Source organism: Calonectris borealis, chromosome 23, assembly GCF_964195595.1.
Source record: "Calonectris borealis chromosome 23, bCalBor7.hap1.2, whole genome shotgun sequence".
NCBI classification, from domain to species: domain Eukaryota; kingdom Metazoa; phylum Chordata; class Aves; order Procellariiformes; family Procellariidae; genus Calonectris; species Calonectris borealis.
Window position 1 is genome coordinate 2,900,566 of NC_134334.1, and position 15,322 is coordinate 2,915,887.

Below are 15,322 nucleotides of genomic sequence, written 5' to 3' on the forward strand. Positions count from 1 at the left end.
AACTATTTCTCAGCAGTACGGTAAAGCTCACTTGATTAACATTCATAAAACTGTGCATGATTCTTGGAGGGGATTTGCTGCTGAAGAATTAATTGTTATGATTGTTGCTTATTCCCCAGATGCCTGAAATATGGAACTTGGCAGAATTCCGGAGGAAGTATCCTTGTGAGCTCAGGTAAGAGATGAGCCAACCTCAGGCTGTTGGTGCAGGCAAGATTCATTATAAACCTGGGGGTCTTAAATAGTAGCTCTAAGCTCAGAACACGGGCAAGGCTCCAGAAAGCTTCGTCTGTCCCATGAAGTATAGAATCATAGAATAGTTTGGGTTGGAAGGGACCTTTAAAGGTCATCTAGTCCAAACCCCCTGCAATGAGCAGGGACATCTTCACCTAGATCAGGTTGCTCAGAGCCCGTCCAATCTGACCTTGAATTTTTCCAGGGATGGGGAAGTAGGGCCATTCTCTCCTGTTCCTGTCTGTTGTCTGCTAACAACACAGCTGTGCATCACATACCTGGATAAAACAAGTTGGGCTCTGCCAGGAGAGAACAGCCCACATTAAGGGCAGCTGCTTAGAGGAGGCTAAGCTGCCTAGAACACCTTGAAAAAGCCTAACGCATCTTACACTCTTCTCTTTGTGTGGTCCTCATGCCTTCATCATAGAATCATTAAGGTTGGAAAAGACCTCTAAGATCATCGATTTCAACTGTCAACCCAACACACCATGCCCACTACACCATGTCCCTAAGGGCCTCATCTACACGTCTTTTAAATACTTCCAGGGATGGTGACTCAACCACTTCCCTGGGCAGCCTGTTCCAAGGCCTGACCACTCTTTCAGTAAAGAAATTTTTCCTAATGTCCAATCTAAACCTCCCTTGGCGCAACTTGAGGCCATTTCCTCTCGTCCTATCACTTGTTACTTGGGAGAAGAGACCAACACCCACCTCGCTACACCCTCCTTTCAGGGAGTTGTAGAGCACGATGAGGTCTCCCCTCAGCCTCCTCTTCTCCAGACTAAACAACTCCAGTTCCCTCAGCCGCTCCCCATCAGACTTGTGCTCCAGGCCCTTCACCAGCTTCGTTGCCCTCCTCTGGACACGCTCCAGCACCTCAACGTCCTTCTTGTCGTGAGGGGCCCAAAACTGAACACAGGATTCGAGGTGCGGCCTCACCAGTGCCGAGTACAGGGCTATGATCACCCCCCTGCTCCTGCTGGCCACACGACTTCTGATCCAGCTCGTATTTTCCCGAGAAGCAAGGAAAGCTTCTCAGGAAAGCAACCACTGCTCTTAAAACCTTAAGGTTTTAGAGAAATCATTTGAAGGTGTCCTCGTTAATTAATGCAGGTGTACCCCACCTGTCTCCTGTTAGCAACAGGTGCCGGCAGCAGAGGGTTTGCCAGCTAGTTGAGAAAAGGGAGCGGAAAACAAACACCCGGGAGAGGTTGTGGCTCCAGTCTGCTTGGGAGGGGGGGACACGGTGATGCTACCGTGTGGAGGAAGGGGGACCACCCCCCCGGAGCGGTGCGGGCCGGGCCGCCCCGCACGCCGACAGGCAGCGGGTCCCCTTGCGGGGGGCCGCCCGCTCTCCGGGGCACCCCGGCCGGTGGCGGCGGGGCTCCGGGGCGCTGCGGTCCCCCGGCCCGGCCCTGCCCTGCCCGCCGCCCCTCCCGCCGCGGAGGGCGGACTCGCCGCCGCCGCAGCCCGGATGCCGCCGCCGGTTTCCTGGCCCGTCTCCCGGCCCCGGTGCCGCCGCTTCCTCTCGGGCTGCCGGCGGGGGAAGCGGCGGGGAGGGGGCAGAAGGTCTTCTCGTCCCGCCGGGTTATTTTTTCCGCTCGGTGCTCCAGAGGGGGAGGTGGGAAGAGCCAAACGCGGCGGTACCCCCTTCCCGCCCCCCCTCCGCTGCAGCACATGGGAAGCAAAAGTTTTCCTCCTCCTCCTCCTCCTCCTCCTCCTCTTCTCTCCCCTCCGCCGGTTCCCCTCGCCCAGGCACCCCGAGCGAGCCGTCTCCCGGGCCGGTCCCCCGGAGCGGTTTGCAGCTGAAGGATGCGTCTGCCGGCACCTCGTCTGCTCCTCCCGGACAGCGGTGTTGTGCTGCGCTTCTCTGCGATGGGCAATGAGGAATAAAACGCTGCTGGAGCGTCTTCTGCTTCTCTGAGGGCTGGAAAGGAGCAAAGACGAGACTTTGATCGTGTCTTGCAGAGGGATCTGCAAATTTGCGGAGGAAAGGGGCTGTTGGGCAAAAATAATCTGATGGTTTAGCAACGCCGGAGAGGCAGCGCTACATCGTTTTGCTTCGACCCCATCATGGGTACTGGCATGTGTTCGAGGAGGCAGAAGGGGCTTCTGCAGACCGGGTTTTGCCTGGTGACTGTGGCGTGTTTGGGCTCGGGAGTTTTCATGTACAACCACTTGCAGCAAAAGGTGCGGAACGCTGAAGCCCTGGCCCAGAAATACAAACAGCAGCAGGAAGCGCTGTCTGCCCAGCTCCAAGGTGAGTGACCTGCTCTGTGTGTACACACACCCTCTGAACTTCCCTCTCTCCCAACGTTACCTGCTGGTGTTTTTGCCGCACAGCCCAGCGACATCGGGGTGCCTTTGTGGAGCAAGGTTCGGCTTTTGGCTTTAAAGAGCTCTAAGAAGACGTTGTCACCCATTTCCTTCCCTGTTTGCTGTCTAGAATTAGAATAGCCTTGAATCTGAATTGCTGCTCACAGCAGCAAGGGGAACAGAGTGTGCTGGATTGGTGAGTTCAGCTGCGTCACATCTATTCCATTTCTTCTCCCTGTAGTTCCCTTTGGCGTAAAGGCTAATCCTATGTCATTCTAAATGAGAAGCAGTAAAAATGCAAGCAGGATTTAGAGGCTGGTTGGGCAGGCTCCGAGATGCCGCTCCACTCTCCAGCCTGCAGGAGCATCTGTCCGGAAAGCGAATAGAGAGGCAAGGGGTTCTTTAGTGAAGTTTGTTGTCATACTGTCTACTGCCCATTGCCTTTGCAAGGAAGCAAACCTATCTTCTTCTCAAGAGATTGATCTGTGACTAGAAAAGGCTTGCCTGCTTGTTCGGGGCTGATAGATGCTGCAGCACAGAGCTCCCTAAAAAGGGGGGGAGGAGTGGGAAGAATTGGCATTTCTGAGCTCACTGACCAGCACTTGGTTCTTCTGGCAAGAGCTGCCAGAAGACCGGAAGGCAAGCATGATATGTATATTCCCCCTCCCCTTTCCCCCCCTCATTTGTCCTCCTTACATAAATGTCTGACCGTGGGAGAATGACATTTTGGCCCATGGAGAAATCTCGGTAGGGAAGGCTGAGGACACATGTTACTCCATTGCTGAACTCTTACCTTCTTTGTGTAGTCTATCATTCTAGCCTTACTGCGTCTGCCACAGCCGCGTTTCCAGCACCTGTCCCTAGATTTGGAGTCTCTGGAGGGGTTTGCTGAGCTCCCTGTAGAGAGGTTTGGTGGGAAGCCACTCTTTGGTAGCCAGCAGTTGTGTGCGTGATTGGTCGGGTGCGTGGAGGACGCGTTGGTCCTGGAGTGCCCACAGAATGAATTTTATGTGGACAAGATACTGTTTGCCTGTGGTTCAGTGACTCAAGATAAAGAGATTCATTTAACACTTTTTCTTCTAACAAGTGGGTTTAGATTATAGCGTTTAAATCGAGAGCTCTTCCTCAGCCTAAAATCAAATATGGGGTATCCATTATGACCTCTGTTGACATATCCAGTGATGTTGTTTCTGTAGCCTGTGTTGCTGGAGAATCCTGCAGATCTGTGACTCCACATATGTGCCTTTTAGGGTTAAATCTCTTCTGGTGGTTTTGTGTGCAGTGTTGTGATGCAAATGTAAGATTGTACATATGCTTCTTGTGCTCAGGGCTGTGTATTTCTACCTGTAAACTGGGAAAGCAGAGTGTGGTGTATATGTTGTGTTTGTCTCTCAAGGAAACATGCTTTAAAAAAACAATCAATCTTGTGAATTGATCTAGTGTGTGCATGGGTTCACTGCTATTATCTTAGGTTCTGTTTCCATTTCTTCTTACTCAATTACAAGGCAGTCAAACAGCTACAGCTCCTAATCAGTTGCACAGTCCCAGCCACAGGGATTTCCACCTGTGTCCTGTGTTTCTGAGATGCAAAGATCAGCAGGGCAGAAGTTAGCCCACATTCCTTTCTGGTGTGTCAGCACCTCTTGCTTCCCTTGGAGAGAGGGGCTGGTTCTTCAGAGAATAAGATGACAGTGGTAGCCTCAGGGAACCCCAGTTTTGGGAACAGGCTCAAGCAAACGACTGAGACAGGCTCATAATATTTTTTCCACCCAAATATGTTTGAATGGCAGAGCTGTAGCCTGTTGCTGGGGTTTCTAACCCCATGTCAGTCCTCCCATTCCTAAATACAGTTGTTGCCATGGATACCCTTTTTATTTTGAGAAGACACTTACTTGTCCAACAATTTTAACAAAGGCAAAGCTTCTTTTTGGATTTGGCTGGTGGGAGAAGCCTAGCGATTGGCAGAGAGGAGCCATGTTCATGGGAGCCTTACAGTGCAGTGGTATCTTGCCCCTATGGCCATGGCTCTCATGGTGCCGTCCTGCAGCGCTGCTCCCTGCGTGCTTCGGTGCTGAACACAGGGGAGCGGGGAGTCAGGGCTGTGGGCTCTGCCCCTGCCCCTGGGCTGACTTGGTGCACGACTTTAATTGCCGTGTCTTCTGCATCTGACTTCTGTCTTTGCAGCTCTACAAAAGGAGGATGTGTTATTCTGAGGTGGAGTTCGGTACTGTTAACTAGTGCTTCAGGTGTCTCCTTTCAGCTATCAAGTATTTCCTGCCCTTCTTATATCCGAATACAATATACAGTTAATGCTTCTGGTAGCCTCTGTAAATAAAGCTTGAAAGTGTAGGGCTGGGCCAAGAGTGAAAGGGAAAAGGAAAGCAAGTGGAGGAGGGAGCGAAGCTGTCTTGAAACCAGCACTGCCTGTCCTATGTCCTGTCTTCCACTGCCTGCACGCAGGGAGATGGATCTCATCTACTCTTTTAAAATAAGAGCAAAGCAGCTGCTGACTTTGCTGTGGGGTAAAACACATTGTGTGAGAAGAAGAAAGGGAGGTATTGGTGTGTGTGACCCTGTCCAGCCGCTTGCCTGGTGGTTAGCACCCCTTGTCCTGGCCAGCTCTTGCTGCTGCACGCAGAGGTAGCTGTTTGCTGTGACCCAGCAGGCCCTCTTTTCCTATTGTGGTCCAGATGGAATCCAGGAGGAAAATCTGCTTGGCTTCTCTGTCCCTCCATCTCTTCTGTTTCTGCTGGGTGGGGTTGGAGGTATGTCTGAAAGAGCCTGGGGACACCTTGCCAAATGCTGGGCTCTCGCTGATGGGCTGTGCTTTGGGGGACTCTGGTGCTGTGTCAGGAGGCTCAGAGGGGATCAGAGACACCGTCTGGCAAGCTGTCACCTGGGGTGCGCTTCAGATGAATCTGTTCTGTCTCGGCCCCCACCCCAAACTCGTGCCGTGCTGCGTGAGGCAGCAGGTGGCTTTAAGCGAAGTGTTGCTTTGCCACCTCCCACTTTCCGTAGGTGTGTGCCTGCGTATGGACGAGCATGGTGCTGCTGGGGGTTCCGAGTGGAAGTAGAGAGACTTTATTTCAGTCAGTTCACTAACAAACGGCACCCTTTGAACAGATGGGAAGGAAGGGTGCATTTATAGTACCGTCCGCTTCTGTCTGACGTTCCCGATGTGGCCTGACGACAGCACATCAAACTGCTGTCTGGGATGGAGGAATTTTCCCTCTCGCAGCAGGCTGCCATTGCACAGTGGCTGAGCATGAGAATGCACCACTCCTGTCCTCACCTCGGGGTGTCTTTTACCCCGTCTGCCTTTCCTTGCCATCCCTCTGGATCAGAGGGGGGGGTAGGATAAGTCGGGCTTTTGTTCTGCTCCCCTTGCTCTGGATGATTCTTGAGCCTGAGTGACGGGTGCCACGGTGATTAGTTGCGATGTGACTGGATGGAGACTGGCAGGAGTATTTCATGCCTTTAACAAGGAGAGCACCAGAGAAGAAAGCTTTTTCTGGGTGATTTAGCTACGAGAGGGGAAGGAGCACGGTGCAGCCTGGAAGTTAGTTGATCTCTGTGTGCTGAGAGCTGCTTGGAGCGGTGAGCCATGGGCAGTACGATGACTTTTCCTGGTATGTGCTGTTGGCATAGAAATGGCCTAACGAACTATGCACTGCGAGGGCGTAGTTTTAGCAGAACCAGAGCAGCAAATCTGACGCTTCTGCTGCCTTGCTCCATGAAAGCAGGGAGGTAGCATGGACTCCTGGCTTTCTCAGGCAGGGGTAAAATGAAATCACTTGAACAGAAGGAGAGAAAAACCTGGACTGTTGGCAAGACTGGAATCACTCTGCCTTTATGGATCTCTTAAACTGTCCCTGGCAGATGTTTATCGTAGTACTCTGGGGTATATGAGGCAACCCCTCCACACAATCATCCCGTTTTCTGTGGTCTTTTAAAATGAGAACGCGGCTGTGGAGGGCCTGACCTGTTGTTCTTTTCCCAAAGGCAAGGCACTGCAAGGGATTTCATTGCTTCAGCAGCTCAAGTTCTGCATTTTAGCTCATTTGGCAGCAGGTGACGATGCTTTAGTGCTGAGTTCTGGCTGAATTCCAGCCTGGATTTAGACACTGACCACCCTCCATTCTCTCTTGTAATTGCAAATTGTTAAAGACTTCCTGGCTTCCCGTCCTCTGAAGCTATGCAGTGCCATTTTGGTCTGCTAAGTTGTTGCTGTATTCCACCACAAAGATGGGTAGAGAGACTACTTTATGCAGCACTTACTTGCTGCTTTGTGTAAAGCTGAACCCCCCTTTTCTGGGCTCTGGAGACCTGGAGGAATGGGAGGAGAGATTACAACTTCTTTTTTTTTTCCCCAGTCAATGGAGGTTAATTCAGCTTATCTTACTTATAAAAAAAGTGTCAGGAGAGCCAGATTTTGTGTCCTAAATTTCTGAATTAACAGCCTATGATATGGAGCTGTGTCTGAAGACTCATCTGCTCTGTGTGCTTGCATTAGGGTTTGTGGTTACGGGTGTTAGCACAAGCCTCTTGCTATAGATGCTTTCCTGTGCTTTAGTTTCCCATTTACTATGTGAGATCAATAGCATCTGGTAGCTTGGGGTCATCTAAGCAGACCTTTTCTACACAAAATAATTATTTGCTTGCCTGGTCCTGTGCTGAGAGTGCTTGGCTTTTTTGAGTGAGGCTGTAGCTGTTGAACTTGCCTCCTGCGGCACGCCGTGCACTTTGTTCTGGGTGACGGAGCACAACTGTGCTGTCCATGAGGCGCTCGCTGCCTCAGCTGCCCCGCGTTCTTCAGCCGCAGGGACCTGGCGAGGTGGGTAACCTGCCCGTGCGGGGCGAGTTGCTAACCCTGGTCATAGACTCTGTTTTCTTTCAGCATACTCAGGTTACTAGAAAACGAAATGAAATGCCAGCAGGAGAAATTCCAACGCGGGGAATTCCTCCAAGCCCAGAACCGCTGAGGCAGATGCAGAGTACCTGAAAGGTCAAGGTAAAGCCTGTGAATTGCTGGGCATCCCTAACAGTCCCAGCAGCCACGACTTTTCATTGCTGGTGTGAGGTTCGCATCACATCAAGACTTGTCCTCAGGTGCTCTGCTAGGTAAGACTGCAAGAAAGTGAGATGCTTGTGGCAGAAACGTGAGTGCCCAAAGCTCACAAATCTTTTGGGAAGTGGCTGATGTTCTTAAGGTGACAATTTCATTGAACAAGGCTTCCTAGCACGTAGTGAAGAAGCACCCACAGTCTCTTGTGTGCTTAGCTGGGCTGGGGAAGCCCTCGGGGTGACATCTGAGTAGTCTGTTGGGAAAAGTGTTTCTAAAAATAAAGCTGTCATGAAGTAGACACTTGGACAGCTGCAGTGATGGATTTGCTGCTTACCAATGTGCTCAGCAGGGGAAAAAAATCCTTCCAGATTGAAAACAAATATTTCTGCTGTAATGGTTTGGAGAATACGGTCATTTCCTCGCTTCAGTGGAAAATATTAATGAAGTGGCGCAGCCCAGGGGAAGCATCTTCACCGTTGGGATGTCTGTCTTTGTTAACTAGGGAAGGTAACAAAGAGACGGAAGGAGATAGCGTGGCTGGTGACAAAAGGAATTCCTGACCTAGGACCCTGGCCCTTCCTGCTCCCTGAGGGAGGTCAGAAGCGACAGAGGGAGTTAGGTGGTCAGGGGAGACAGCTTGGACGTGAATGTGTGCCTGGGGGATGGCTCCTCAATCTGGGGTGGGACCGAGCTTGGCATGTGGTGAGCCCAGGCTGGCAGAGCCTAAAACATAGTCCTTGTACCTGCAGTGTCTAAAACCAGCCTGGTCCAGGAAAAGCCAACTTCCCTGTCTTGTCCTGCTGAAGCCTTGATTCAGTACAGGAAAAGTCACTGCCTGGAGGCGCTGCAGTTGCTCCACGGGGGACAACGGGATACAGAGATGTTTGGATTTGGTTTGTGTCTGGAAGCCGGAGCCTCAGCTCTGGCTACCCTCGGTATCTAGGCTGCTTGCCTACCTGGCTAGCTGGGGAAGTGCCCCGAGAAGGCTTAGGAAGCAGTTGTACTACGGTTGGCAAAACCCTTAGGATTCAACACTTTACCATGCCTGGCTTCGTTTATCACTTCTCCTTTTCCCCTGATTTGCTCAGGCACTCAGCTGTTGCTCACTGTAAATATTAACAGATCCACTGCTGGTAAACCGAAGTATTGCAAAAACCCGAAGCTTGGACTTAACCAATGTCATGAGCTTGGCTTAAAAAACATGGAGTTAAACCATGTGGAGGTGGTTCTTCTGTGTGGAAAAGAAGCCACCAGACTTGGATTTGTGATCCAACAGAAGAGAAGTATGCAATAGTGAACCAGACTTTTAAAGAAGCTGGATTAAATGATTAGACTGTACTCTCAGGTCTGCCCTGCATGAAGTTGCAGGGGGATGTGGCTCGTGAAGGCAAGGAACGGTTCCCTTGAATGCCCAGCTTTGATTAAAAAGCCCTTGAAGAATGGCGATGGCAGCAGTGCTTTGCTGCCCGGTGAAATTCGTCTTCCACGCACTTAGTGTAACTAGGAGACCTGCTGTGAGGAAGACAGTCTAAAAATGCAAGGAATAGCTGCCACTTTGCAATGCAGAAGGAAGGGGTGAGGCATGGGGAGGCTGCGAGTTCTGTGGAGTTCTGAAGCAGCGGGTGGCTTGAATTCCCTGCCTGGGGAGAAATGGGTGGGGCAGCAGAAAAAGTGTTTTTCTTTGGGTGGGTTTTTGTTTGTTTTCCTTCAGGGGCTACAGAGGTGTCAGACTTGCAGATGGTGGGGCAAGGAAGGACTATTCTGATCGCAGTTTGATACTTGTGTAGTCCCTACCTTGCAGTTCCTGAATGATCTTTAGTATTGTAGAAAAACGTCCTCGCCTGATTTTTAGGATGGTAGAACTGCCTATGGGCTCTTCTCTACTCATGTACTGAGCGCAACATCTGCACTACCATAACCTTGGGGCCACTGATGGTCAACACTGTAAAATATTAGATATACATGGGGGTGTTTTGTGTCTCTTATTTCCCCAGATTGGAGTGTCTGCTCTCAGGCAGCAAACCACCTGTTAATGCAGGACATACACTGCCGTCGCTGCTCCCGTATGACCTGAGTGGAGTGGCAGTCTCTATAGATTGACTTGCAGTGAGAGCACGAGTCACTTGGGGCTCTTGGCTTGGCAAGATTTCAACGAGGAGTGGGTTAGCACTAGTTTTATGCATGCAAATATCATCCCACTTTGTTCACTCTCCTGGAGACTGTGCATCATGGCACGACTTGCCCCCAAAGATCTTGGCTCGGGAGGCAAGTTTCTTTTATTCCCCTCCCCTCTGAATTGCTGCCCAGAGCCGTCCTGGCATGGGGGCAGCCTGGGCAGAGCGGACGGAGGAGCCTGTGGCCGCTGAGTGCTGTGACTCAGGGAAAGCTCTTCGTTAGCATTCAGACATCAGAGTGGATTAAAATCACCATCCATCAGGAAGCTTCTCTGGCACGTTCGTTTGTCATGTGGCTGCTGTACGAAGCAGCCTCATCCCTCTCCCTTCTCGGCTTCTGTGCAGAGTACAGATGCTTTTTTGTGTGTAATGGGGCAGGGAGCTGCTTGGCTCGCTTTTCCTTAGTGGCCTGAGGGCCAGTTAATGGTTGGGTTATGGAAGGGGAGAAAACGTCTCTCCTGCGTGCAGCTGATGCCTTTACAGAACAGATGACCTGGAAGGCTCTGGGTGTTTTGAGCCTGGTAGTGGACTTGGCCCGCAAATACACAGTTTAGTCACTGGCCACTAAAGCCAGCTCTTGGGCTTCACAGCTTAGACTGTAAAGCAAAACCTGAGTGCAAATACTCACAGGATGACAGACTGGTGTGTTATATCAGGAATACCCACTGTCTCTAGTCCAACTGTCCCCACCCTGCTCCAGACCTACCTTATCTGTTCACAGTTGACAAAGAACCATAGAATCATAGAATTGTTTAGGTTGGAAAAGACCTTTAAGATCATCAAGTCCAACCGTTAACCTAGCACTGCCAAGTCCACCACTAAACCATGTCCCTGAGCACCACATCTACAGTCTTTTAAATGCCTCCAGTGAGGTGACTCAGATGGTGACTCAACCACTTCCCTGGGCAGCCTGTTCCAATGCTTGACAACCCTTTTGGAGAAGAAATTGTTCCTAATATCCAATCTAAACCTCCCCTGGCGCAATTGAGGCTGTTCCTCTTGTCCTATCGCTTGTTACTTGGGAGAAGAGACCAACCCCCACCTCACTACAACCCCCTTTCAGATAGCTGTAGAGCACGATGAGGTCTCCCCTCCTTTTCAAGTCCAGGAAAAAAAAAGTGAGCCTCCTGTTCAAGAAGTGCAAACAGCTTGTAGCTGGACCTGACCCTTTCATTGTTTAGGACATCAGGTATCTGCATGTGTTTCAGGTCTGTTGATTTTACATGTGAGCTACTGTGTGCTTAAGCCTAGAAACCCAGAGCGATGCAGGCCATTCAAACAGGAAAGGCTCTTTTGCCCAAGTCTGCTCTCTTGGGCACTTGCTGACCCAGTCCACGGCAGGATTTGAAGTCCACATGTGCCCCTGGTCGCATGACTTGCGAGAGGTCTGTTTTGGGGAAAAGAGTATGTGGGAAGAAATTTCAGGGCTTATCTCATGCTCTGCCTCTTTCTGCTTCCCTAGTTGTGTATGAGCACAGATCCCGGCTAGAACGATCCTTGCAGAAGGAGCGAGGGGAACACAAGAAGACGAAGGAAGGTGAGTCTCTTGCATGGGTGGCATAGTGGTGGCCAGCCAACCCTCCAGCGTCCTGTGGGGAGGTGTGTGTGTTGTACCCAGAGCGTTTTCTGCCTTCGTGTGGATGTTACTGAATGCCCCCAGGTGAGACTCATCCCTGGTTTGTACTTAGAGAATAGTTAACTGACTTGTCCATTGCCCGTGGGCAAAAGGTGCTGGGAGGGGGGTTCTGTCCTCCCCTATTCCTACATATGTCCTCAGTCTAGTCTGTGAGTAACAGCACCCATGATGTGGTGTCTGAGCACTTTTAAGTGATAGCTAAACCTGGCACCAGACCATCATTTTTCTTGGAGATGTGTAAACTTTCTTATAAAAGTGATCTGAGGATGCTGAGCTCTACAAGTGCTTAATAATATTAGCATCACTGCACTCCATAACACATGGACAATACAGACTGTCAGATCCTTTAAAGTTGATGTACAAAAGTAGGTAGACATATGCAGGATATTTTAAGACCATGAAATACAACATGAAGTAGAAAGCTAATAGATTAGCTCATGTACCTTCCAGTGGAGTAGTGTGCGTGGATGTCAGACCCCTTTGCACCTGATTGTTGTTGGCAACCTGATAGCTTGGGTTTTATCTTCAAAACTGGTGTGTGGAGTAACATCACTACGACTCCTACATACACTGTGTTTCTGGAAATGCTGACGTACAGCTTTGACTCTAGCTATGTGGCTACAAAGCTAAGGGAGAAGCTGCATTTCTGCCTCTTTCATTTATTTGGTGGGGACTGACTGAGAGAATGAAGCATCCTAATAAACGTTATCTTGTCATGGGACCTTCCCATTCCAGGAGGGTGGCGCAGATGAGATCAGCAGATGAGGTCCTTTTGGTCTCACAGCAGCTTTGATTTCTCTTTCCCAGAGTCATCTCTCATTTCAGAGCACCCCAAACCCTTACACAGCTTCAGTGACATCAAAACGTAGCTGTTTGAAGTCAGCAATGCACTTCCCTATAGAATGGGAAAGGATGGGTGGACAGCTCTCACGGGAAATACCACCGTCTTTCTGAGGGCATTGAGTGGAGTCTCGTAGCAGCATCTGCATTCCAGCTTGTTGAGTTGCAGCCTTTTGCTCAGCAAGGGGCTGATTTCCTCCTTCCCTCCCCCCACCAAAATATAAACCAGATCCTTGTTAAATTCCAGCTTAAGTTGTCTTCTCTTCTTCCATTTCTAGATTTTCTAGTGTATAAGTTAGAAGCTCAGGAAGCTCTCAACAAGGAGAAGGTAGGTATGGTTTATTCCTCAGAGTGTGTGTGTTTAATAATGGTAAAGAGTTTTCTAGTACCACCACGGTCATGAGGCCGGTGCTGCTGTCTGGAAGGCATGAAAGGCTGAGTGTGTATGGTACAAGATGAACTTTGGCTGACTCCACCTTGCATGGCTGTTGGTGCGTGAGGATTTACTTCATCTTGGGGAAAGACTGTGTTGTGCTGCAGCTATGCTGCCTATTCTCCCACGTGCGACAGCGGAGTAGATGACTTGGTTGTCTGCTCCTGGTGTAGCAGGGAGTCCTGTGCTGCAGTCTGAAAAGAGAATTGCTGTTTCATGGTACAGAAGAGTCCTGGGGAAATTCAATGCAAGGCACACCACAGGGAACATGGAGAAGAAAGGCCATGGTGTTGTTGGGGAAAGCATATCCATTGTTTTCTGTCTCCAGGGTTTGTCAAATGATTTCCAGTAGCCTGTGGACTTCTCATTCGGCAGGGAAAAGGACTCTTTAGGGAGGGTTAGGAAGAAATGCATCCCTGGGTTACAGTCTGTCCCATTCACTTGAAGTTATAAGGCTGGTTTTATTCCTTTCTCAGAGCATCTGAGATGCTGCTGTTGAGCCTGCTCATCTGCGGGTGAATGTCATTTCTGTTACAGAAAGAAACTCATGGATGAATATCTGAATACTCTAATGGCTGGGCAGCTCCCTTGCAATTTGTGCTCATTTGCTGGCAATATTTCATACCGTATTGAGTATTTATCATATAAGTTAAATTGAGGGTTGTAGTGGAAATCTCTGCATGGTAGTTAGTTTGCACTTCCATGGCGCTGCTTAGCGTCTCAGCCACGTTGCTTTAAGCTACCCAAACATAGATCCCAGCAGATATTTGTAAAACTGCATGCGACGGGAAAAGCTGCGGCAGGTTCCCTTTCAGATGCCACTACTGCTGTGGGGCCTTTGAGCACAAGTGGTTGGTGGCTTTCACACCTGCCGTGTTGAGATGCTGGTGCTACAGCGAAGAGTGGTGCCCTGGGGACAAAGGGGAAGAACCTGACCCTTAGCAAGGCATAAGCAGATCTGTTAAACTGGTACAGACCCCTCTGTGGACACGTGTAAATCCCTCTCCGCTGCTGGTTTGTGTCAGTTGAGCTTAGTTCGATAGCTGTACCTAGTTACAGGAGTTTGCTTTAGGCTTACTCAATTGCTTAGTGATCAATGTTTTGTTAAATGGTGCAGTTTTTGTGCGTAGGCGAAAGCTTTAGCTCTGGTGCTGTCTTCCTCCCCCTCAGCTGCTGCAAAGAGTGCTCAGCCTGCTTTGGGGGGGTTTTACTGTGCAAAGCTCTGGGCCTGTCCTAGATAAAGAACTGAAGGCTGGGGAAAATGACTCTGAATGCGAATCAAGAGAGTGCAATTAATTAGCTGATGGCAAGGTTGTTTTAAAAGGGTCCTTTTCCAGCCGTGCTCAGGCTGCACCTTCTGCTGCTCCCTTGCTTGCTCCCAGTCACCACGTGCGTGCCTGTGTGTGTGAAGGGGCAGCGGGATCTTGCTGGTGGTGCAGTGGCCGGGCTGGTGCTCATGTGTGCTTCTCCCTGCCGTAGGTTTTTCTGGGGTCTAATGGCACTGTTGAATCTTTTTCTTTCCAGCAAGATTCTATGAACAGATACGGGGCCCTCAGTTCCCAGCACAAGATACTGAAGGTAAGGGTGGAGCCTGGTTTCACGTTCTCGCCATCTGCTGTGTGTTAAAGAACGCTCCCTGGAAGGAGCGTCGGTGCTTTCGCTTACCAGAGGTGCCTGGGAGAGACCAAGGGTTTCCTGCAGCTAGTGCCAGCACGGAGGGAGGAGACCGCACGGTGGTGTTGATCTACATTCCTGCCTGACTGTTCAGGTTCATGGGAGCTTTCTATTTATTCTGTTGGGCTTTGTATCAGATTACAGCCTTCACCTCTACCTCATCTCAATGGTAGTCTTTGTGCAGTTTATTGCACAGGAGTTCTGTTGTTCAGTGTGTTCTTTTCTGGGTCTCTTAGTGTGAAAATGGGTCTACTCATTGTAGCGTGCCCTTTGGGCTAATACAATGTATTCCAGTCCATGTGAGACGCTCAGAGGGAGGTGGCGTATAGCGTTTTATAGCTTATCGCACGCTCTACCTGAAGCATATCTTGATGTTAAAGTTTGCTTTTGTTAGAGCAGTGCAACTGTGGCTGGTGATGGTGGTTTTTAAATGTTTTTAGTTAGAGCACTGGCAGTGAAATGGTAATTTAATTCTGGGTTGTAGAAAGAGGGCTAGGTTCCAGCAACCCTTAGCACCGCTGGGTTGTATTTCCTGAGCAGAGTTGGACCTCCAGCTGCCTGGCTTTTGGACTCCAGCTTCGGGAAAAGGGAAGTACAGTTCTGTCTCTTGGGTATTATCCAGCACTGCGGATTCTGGGAACACTTTGCAATAGTAACGTTCCTGGACCTCATAGCAACTGCAGTCTGAGCAGAATGCTCTGGTTTGCTTGTCTCAAGGGGACAGTGAGAGCATTTCGTCCTGGCTCCCTTTCTCTTGCTTCCTTTTATTGCGGGGGGTGGGGAAAATCATCCATTTTTTTAACTACATTTACAGCTGCTGAAAGACAGGCCAGCCCTTGGGGCTGCAGCATGCAGACTTCAGCCCCCCCACCCTGAAAAAGCAGTATGCAGCTCAACTTCTAGCTAGTTACGAGACTGTGAGTAACACTTCTGTTACTGGAGCACAGGCG

The 15,322-nt window shown here is 50.1% G+C and overlaps 1 protein-coding gene across 4 annotated transcripts in view; it reads left to right on the top strand.

The window, feature by feature from the left end:
- The first annotated feature begins 1,726 nt into the window (after positions 1 to 1,726).
- LOC142092370 (uncharacterized) overlaps positions 1,727 to 15,322 on the top strand; it is a 42,151-nt gene continuing 28,555 nt past the window's right edge. For 2 of the 4 annotated variants that reach the window (XM_075172320.1, XM_075172319.1), the window contains exons 1-4: positions 1,727 to 2,494; positions 11,252 to 11,326; positions 12,544 to 12,593; positions 14,223 to 14,276. In XM_075172320.1, coding sequence (XP_075028421.1) covers positions 2,308 to 2,494; positions 11,252 to 11,326; positions 12,544 to 12,593; positions 14,223 to 14,276 — 366 coding nt within the window. In that variant the 5' untranslated portion in view covers positions 1,727 to 2,307. Of the gene's footprint in view, positions 2,495 to 10,898; positions 10,979 to 11,251; positions 11,327 to 12,543; positions 12,594 to 14,222; positions 14,277 to 15,322 lie in introns of those variants that run through there. The other 2 variants (XM_075172322.1, XM_075172324.1) reach the window with 2 other exon arrangements.